The following is an 8,757-nucleotide window of genomic DNA, read 5'->3' on the forward strand; positions in this document are numbered from 1 at the left end:
TTATCCATGTCCGGTCTGCTCTTGACTATAGACAAATGATTAGCAACAAAATAAAGCATCAGTTTCAATATATCAAAGTTCATTAAAGATTGACAAAATTCTGCTGTTGTTATCATATAATCAAACGCAGAATTTTCTTTGAAAGTATACTGAACAATACCACGATCTTTGCCCGTCCTTCCTTTTAACTGAAAAAATTATATATCTACGTAATTATATCAATTAGCCATAAGTCGTGTGTATTAGTCTTCTTGTCTTTAATGCTCATAGACATATTATCAAGAACTGTTTTGTCAAGATATGTTACAATATCAGAGCTAATGCCAAAGTATTGACATTTTAACCAAAATCAATGAATCCGGCAGATCTTTCGTTAAATATCTCCAGCAAGCCAAACAGATTTATACTCAATGCATTTTAAAGTTAGATCATCTTCGGGGCTGTTATGATCATCCTCCTTTAAAAACGTAAAGCATTCATACTGTAAATAAATTGCCCGGATAATGACAGTCTCTGAATATTTAGTAAATAATTTATCAATAGAAATCAGAAGTACATACCATATAAAAGTTAAACTAATGGAGCTAATCTTCCACGGACTTTTATACCAATCCCTCTACATCTGGGATATATGCTTAGACAAGCATTAAATATAACAATCAGTGTCAACGATATCTGACTCGATAGTGTTTGTCTCTGATACACAAAGTATATCGTACTTATTTATGAAACTGACAATCTCTGTATAAAGTTTTCTCCGTTCTAATTCCCGTACATCTAATCCACAACATTAAGTGTTCACTGTCCTAGTAATATCTCCGTAATATCCTAATAAAAGCACTTTTGAATAAAGACCACCTTAGTAAGCTTCTTCTGAACAGTGGTCGTTGTTCACACGTTTGACTGTAAGATGCATTTATATGATTTATATATAAAAGATATCAAAACCATTCATGAACATGGGTGTTGTCAGACAGGATGCACAAGGAGCAGCCGAATCCCCTTTTCTTGCTAGTTATGCTGAATTCTTACAACACAATCACTATATACTGAAAACACTTTATGGGGCCAATAAAGGGACATAACTCAAAGTGACGTAGGCAGTCTGGTTGGGTAACAAACTTTGCCGAGAAACTGTCTTTACTTATTCTCACCAAGTTTGAAAGAAGGTCGGATAAAAAATTTAGCTGGTTATCAAAAATGTCCAAGATATTATGTATATAGACATTCTGATCATGTTTAGTGAATATTGGCAATTGACCGATTAACAACTTTTGGCAGCCGCAAGAAAGCCGCTGTGGGTGGTCTAGTCTATATATTTTAAGTAAAGGTTGAAATACATAGTTCTTTTTAAGATCGTGCATTTTATGCAAAGACAGTACATTGCTATATTTGAAAGGTGTATATGTGCCCTACATCCATTGAATTTATACAGGACCATATCATACATAGAAAAGGTGACATTAATAATCGAGCTCGAAGTTCATAGATTTCATACATACAGATATATATATTTTACTTCAGTGACGGTCTCATTGTACCCTGATGTGTTAAGTGTTCAAACCATAACTACCTCTAACGCATCGATGAGGGTTTTTGTTTGTTTTGTTCTTTGGGGTTTAACGCCGTTTTTCATCAGTAACGGCGGGCATTTAACCTAACCAGTGTTCCTGGATTCTGTACCAGTACAAATCTGTTCTCTGCAAGATACTGCCAATTCCCTACATGAATCAGAGGTGGAGGACGAATGATTTCAGACACAATGTCTTTTATCAAATCGTCAGGGAGAACATACGCCTCGCCCAGGGTTCGAACTTACGATCCCGAGATCCGTAGGTCTGCGCTCTTTCTATTGAGCTTAGCGGGCGGGCTCCCTTAATCCTTTCAATTAATCAGGTAAACAACTTCTGAAATTTAACACACGTTTTGAAAGATATATATATATAGGCCATTCTATGAGACCACCTTTATTAGTGACAAAAAGTCAAAATTGAGATAACAAAATATTCATGAAGACAATTCTTTTACCTTTTAAATCTGAAAACGTGAAGGATTTCTCTTCAGTATTTCAAGACTTAAAATAGTTATAAGTAAGTCACTGATGGCATTTATAGACATGACTTTAAGAACGTATTGAAAGCAGTATGACGTTGTCGTGCATGACGTTTATTTATTTTATCATTTAAGCTATAAATTATGTGTATTATTAAGTACACATTATAGGCCCTACTCTGAATTTTTGGTGCTATCACGGGTCTTTTATTTATATAATTCTACATTCTTATGGTGCATGAGTGCTTTTGAATTCTTGTTGGCATGACAACGCAAATAACATTTACTTGTAAAATATTTGCCTTCGATAACTGGAAAACAATATACTGGTTTCAAGTTTATGCATGAATATAAGTAAATCAGTACATTAAACTATTCATTATGCAATAATTCTGTCATGTCACTAATACAGGTTTTCCTGTAGAACGGCCCATGTTTTAATTAAGAAATAATTTATAGCAAAACGGTGCTTTAACACTATTTATACACTATGGGCGGTTATACGCCGGGCGTAATAATTTCACGACGGCGCAGCCTGAGTGAATTATTTTGAACGACGTATAACCGCCCGAGTGTATAAATAGTGTTAAAACACCGTTTTGCTATAAATTATTTCGATTCTAATATGAATTTCATTGTAAAATTTAGATTAAATATGACGGAACTGTTTCTTCGCGCATGCATGGCGCCCCAACAGTTAGGTCGTCACGCTCTTTGTTTACGACTTGTGGAAGAGTTCAGTTTGGGCGCAAAAGATGGCGAATTATTCTGCAAAGCGGATAACCAACTTAATATATTTGTAAATCAATCAAGACAGCTGTTCAATGTGACAATTCGTTTTAAACATGCTATTAAGTAAAACATTTGACAAACTTTAAAGCACTATTTCTATATGTAAACAAGGCGCTAAATATCACGTCGACGTGACGTCAAAATTATATCGTTGTGATGATTAAAGTATTGTTAGTTATATTAGAATAACATGTCAAGATTACAGTAAAACCAAATTTTGATAAATTGCGTTTATTTAATTCATTCGCTTCAATTTCTACGGTTACAAGTAAATGAAGATTTTGTGTAGAACAGCATTTCTTGCGGCTGATAACGTTCCGAATTTAATGTTCAGTCCTGGATGAGATACTAGTATTTAAATTGTTACTGTTTCCAGCAGTACCGGCCTAAATTGATGGTGGAGAGACTCCGGCCGTGGACCCGACCAGAAATACTTGTTGAAACAACTCCTGCACTAAGCTATACATTTACAAAATACGTGTATGTAGTACTGCAGAACTGCGTTACACCTATCCGAGCACTAAGCCATATTGCTGTATTAAGCCATATAAACTGAGGCAGTGATGAAATTTGTTAGAAGATCTTTTGGAAGCGCAGAATGCAACCATGGAGGTAATCTCTATATTACCTTCATTTGAGGTAATCTCTATATTACCTTCATGTGAGGTAATCTTTATATTACCTTCATGTACAAACTAAACATATCTCACTGCAATGAACATGTCTGACTAAAAATGAATTGGACCGACTCGACTCAAAGATGGGGAGATAACTCAAAAGCTACAGATACAAAAATAATGACAGAGTATATTCTCCAAAATACTACCTATTGTATGGATGGAATCACATACTAGAAACTAAAAGCAATGGTGTGTTTGTTATAATCAACTTCTACATAATCTTAGTGTTTGAAATTATTTTTTGTCGAATGGCATTGCAGTACTTTTCAAAGTTTTGGGACATTTTTTTAATTAATCAGCATTAAATTGCAGTCGTTTATCAATCAGGTTAGTCATGTGCATAGAAGGGACAAGAGGTGTGTTATTGATTTTATTCGCATCTGAAAACAAAACATAGTTTCAAACACTAAGTAGGTTAGAGTTTATTATTGAGCATTTACAAAGTTTAATCAGCCTCGCGTCTACGCCGCACATAGCTGATTAAACTTTGTAAATACACATTGATAAACACTAACCTATACATAATATTTAACTTCATACCCAAACTTGAAGCATATTAATACTTTTATACATGTTTACAAATAAAGTACATTATTCGAATCATTAATACTAAGAAATATCGAATATGGAGAATGAGCTATCTAAAATTTGGCATTAAATTGTTACAAAACAATGCTAACTTAACAAGTAAAAATTTATCTTTACTATTCAAGTTGATAAATATTCGAACGAGTAGTGAAATTATTGGCAATAAATTTCTTTCTGAAAAGGTTTACTACCTAGGTCAGTGGGTCCTTCTTTGTCGATTTGCACCCCGGTACCGTGAGTATATAATCGATTCAAGCAACACTTACAAAATTCAATAGAAACAAATAGTATTACAGCTATGTTATACCATCCTTATTTGTCATATAAAATATCACTAGCCATGATTCCTGACAATGTGGTATTTGATAAATTGTAATTATTCCCTACATGGGAAGGAATTTATGTAAGTTTTAAATAACTTGTGTTCAATCATTGATTTCATGCAATTAGTATTGTATACCATATATGTGAAACTTGTTGAAATACAGTTTCAACCAACTTCTTTCTATAGGATTTGAAGTAACTGCATCGGGCCAAAAGATAATGAAATTCATCACCTAGCAAATGCATCGGGCAGAGGCGGCAGACCCTTTGACTGCGCTCTATTTGAAAGTGTTTTACCTTTTTCAATTTGCAACAAATGGTTCATAGTTTTACATTTACACAACAACTTACTCAAACAAGAAGGTAATATGTCAATATACTCCTCAAAACCAAATTATTTTAATAAGTACAATAGACTAGACAGTTTGGTGAAGTGACAACACCATCACGCTAATTTTGCAAAAAAAACTGATCTTTTAACCTTCTTTTCACAATTGTTTTAAAATAATTATCTATATACTTAGCATGAACATAATCATACATTTCATCAAAAGTATTTTTCAAAAGAAATCCAAGAAGAAATTTGTGTATCATTCATATGCAAATACAAATATCGTACAATAATCTACAAATAATATCGTTTCCTGAATTAATTACTTTACACCAATAATATAATGCACCAGCCTAACGGCTGTACACCCGGCCCTCCATACATCTTATACATTCAAGATATGTCTGACTCAGATAATTGCTTTTTAATGCAAAGAGATGACTTTAACAGTATCTTTTTTGTATTGGGTAATCAGTAATTTGCATTGTCGAGGGTCAAAACAAACTGAATCTGGACAAACAAGTCCATCTGATGATTTCACGACCACGCCCATTTTCTTCCCGTCTCTCCCAGTCTGTATCACGTTATTTGAAATGTACCCGGACACAAACAGATTTCCCTTACGATCTGTACAGACCCCACTGGCACCCTGTAACTCTGAATATGTTAATGTCTGACAGTGCTTTCCCTGTCCATCAATAATTACTAGACCTTTGTCCCAACCAGCAACAAACACTTCATCATTAATATCACTGAAAGCAACATATCGATTGGTTGAGAACAGATTTAGCCCAACGTTGTCTTGAGTTACCTTCTGTAGCATGTTTCCTGTCAAGTCATATATATATAACAACCTCCCGTTGTCAGTTATGTACAGTTGATCATCGTTACAGCTAATGCCAAAGCAAACATGGTTCAGTTTTATTTGTTGAATGGTTGTCATCTGCTTACCAAGGGAGACAAACTGAATTGTATTATTGTTCAGACAAACTGCAGCTTCGATTTTACTTGTACAACAAACGCCGTAAGGTTCAGCAGGAACACAACAATAATCTGTCAATGACATTTTTACAATATCTGCACGTTTAATCTTCTTGTTGTTATAATCAGCTAACAGTACTGATCCATCTTCTGTTATACAGGACCCATACAAAAGGCATGTTTTGTTGTCATTCTGACCACTGATTTTTAAATTCTCGATATATTTAACTGAATAGGCGGTTGTTCTTGGCGATCTGAAAACAGTGGTAGAATCATGTCGGACCGATCCGAAAGTTTTCAACTTCTGTAGAAACTTCAGTATAGCAGGATCAAAGCTAAATGATATACTTGCATCAACACGTGTTTGCAATGAACAAGATGCATCCTCCGTTTTTGCGATACTTTTTAACGACATTTTCATGGAGACAAATTGTTGGGCTTTGTTTCTTTCTGATTTCTTCAGGTTGTTCACTGCTTGTTTCAGACCATCTAATTCAGTTTCTGCTTTCTTCTTTTCTTCTTGCAGTTTTGACTCTTCTTCTATGAACTTCATCTCCAATTCTTTAATTGATTCCTTTTCTAGTTGCTCAATTATTGTTTCCATGTCCTTTCGAAAGTCCTTGATCGCCATTACTACTTCCGTCTTAGACTTCTTTAAGTCTTCTATCAGTCTTTGTCTAGTTTTCATAATTTTCTCCATCTTTATTTTCATATCTTGCAACGATTTGTGTATTTTGTCAACATCTGTCGTTTGAAATGTACTATCGATAATATCTGGAATGGATTACACATCAGCACAAGACCTAAAATTATATTTCAAAGACTATTAATTCAGAAAATAATCCTGGAATGACTGGAAAAAGGAAAATTAATTTAAGAATGATTTATTCATATTTCATTCTGACTGGTCAGTTATGTGGACAAACAATAAAAGTATATTACTTTTTCAAAATGTCTACATATTCTGATGTTTGGTCAGTATTTGACTATAACTTTTCTACATTCAATGCCCAACGGATTTCTTTTTATCAAACGCCTTTCGCCTATCATGACACTGTTTTTTTTTAGCTTTAATGGTGGAGGTAAACCCCTGGTGGCCCTCCGTGCATTATTTAATCACGAGCGGGCACCTGGGTAGATCCACCGACCGTCCGTAAGCCAACTGAGTGGCTTCCTCACATGACGAATTCAAAGTCCCGAGTGAGGCTCGAACCCACATCAATGAGGGGCAAGTGATTTGAAGTCAGCGACCTTAACCACTCGGCCACGGAGGCCCCTAGACACTGTTGCAAGTAGTGGTCAAGGTCGCTGACTTCAAATAACTTGCCCCTCATCGATGGGGCTCGAGCCTCACTCGGTGAGGAAGCCATCCAGCTGGTTTTACCCAGATGCCCGCTCGTGATGAAATGATGCACGAAGGGGCACCTGAGTTCTAAGGTGTTAAGGTTTTTGGAAATCAGCAATTTCAGAATTGTTTAACGTAAACATATTTAGTTGGTGTTTCTTATAACCGATTATTTACGCCAAGCACATGTTTCTGTTGGGTTTAACGTTCCACTGACACAATTACATAAAGAACTCAACACCCCGAGTGAAGCTCGAACCCACATCGGTGAGGGGCAAGTGATTTAAAAACAGCGACCGTAACGGCTTAACCACTCGGCCACGGAGGCCTCCGCCAAATTCATGTAAACAATCTATAATTGGAAATAGGAATGGATTCAATCTATCTTTAAACTGGCTCGTACATGTTTGTATTTCTTTTCACTCATGTACTAATAGTATTGGTTTTTATTTCGGTAAACAAGTCAATATAGTTTTCATATTCATATTACGATTTGTAACAAAGGTACAAACACGTACGTTTATAGATCAAAATTTTGCTAATTAAACGTGAAAGAAAATTACAAAATATTATTACATGTTCTCTGCCATGTGTAGTCAATATCGACTGGACATTCAGTGGGTACATTTTATAGATAAAATCATGATACTACCTGTTAAAATTCTAAACATACAATGCATTCAAATTTAGATAGCAAAATACCACACATTTAGATAACAAAAGGCTGTATGATCCATAAATAAAATAACAGAACTCTTATTGAACAACTGAACAATCAATTATATAGTTATTGATAGAAGACGTTTGCATTTTTTAACCTTTATTCTTGTATATTGAATTATGAAATGCGCCCACCTGTGGTTTAAAGCCATGCATGTTGTACAACCAACCTCATCATGATTACCACAGTACATGTCCACGATCTTTGTCTCGTGAACGCTACATCTCTCCGTCGGTACTGCTGGTAATCCTGAATGGAGACTTGATGACTTGTAGTTTGAACCATCCAAAAGAGTGTGACCTTTTAAAGCAGGCATCATATGTATCATGTCTGCACATGACTGGCAACAATATCCCTGACATTCCACGCAGTATTTCACAGCTTCTTTGTTCCGATTATTAACGAAACAAGGTGAACATTTAAAATTGAAAATCTCATCCGACGTATATTCACTCCCACCAGACGCCATTTTAAAACTAGATATTTACTTCCTTATCGAATGACACAGAGATAATATAAAGTTCATTTTGTTAAACGCGTTTTTGTTATTTAAGCAATATCGTTAGTAGTTCAAATTAGGATATGAACGTTAAAGAGAACAGGTCTTAAAATAATGAAAAGTAATCGTTTCGTCTATGTTAATACGCTTGGAAAGAGCATTTTGCACAATTTGTGTTATTTATTAACTCAAAATTACGACATACGTAACTCGAACAAGTTACCAAGTAGAAATTTCGGGAAACATAACTTCAGCATTTGTATCAATTATAACTGATATTATAAAAAGGAATTTGACAAAAAAAATTCCTGTTTGAGGAAGAGGGTAGTAAACATCATTTAGAGTGTCTTTAACATGTTTTTAAACAAATCCAATATTAACATGTGTTTTCATAATGACTCTGAAATAGGTCCAAAATGTCTCGTTTCAGCTGAAAGCCACTGC

The 8,757-nt window shown here is 34.9% G+C and overlaps 1 protein-coding gene across 2 annotated transcripts; it reads right to left on the reverse strand.

Moving 5' to 3' along the window:
• Positions 1-3,451: 3,451 nt before the first annotated feature.
• LOC128556264 (uncharacterized) lies at positions 3,452-8,290 on the reverse strand. 2 transcript variants are annotated; one of them, XM_053540752.1, is made up of 2 exons: positions 7,984-8,290; positions 3,452-6,551 (listed from the first exon to the last, which is right to left on the reverse strand). In XM_053540752.1, exon 2 carries the CDS (start codon positions 6,458-6,460, stop codon positions 5,192-5,194), a length of 1,269 nt encoding a protein of 422 aa, XP_053396727.1. In that variant the 5' UTR covers positions 6,461-6,551; positions 7,984-8,290; the 3' UTR covers positions 3,452-5,191. The 2 variants fall into 2 exon arrangements, with proteins under 2 accessions (XP_053396727.1, XP_053396725.1); XM_053540750.1 differs by having other exon boundaries at positions 7,949-8,290.
• Between the last annotated feature and the right edge of the window lie 467 nt (positions 8,291-8,757).

Source organism: Mercenaria mercenaria, chromosome 4 (assembly GCF_021730395.1).
Source record: "Mercenaria mercenaria strain notata chromosome 4, MADL_Memer_1, whole genome shotgun sequence".
Classification (NCBI taxonomy): Eukaryota; Metazoa; Mollusca; class Bivalvia; order Venerida; family Veneridae; genus Mercenaria; species Mercenaria mercenaria.

What these genes read in the sequence shown, in the direction of transcription:
- LOC128556264 (XM_053540752.1), bottom strand. Translation starts at nt 6,460, where the DNA reads ATGAAAATAAAGATGGAGAAAATTATGAAAACTAGACAAAGACTGATA.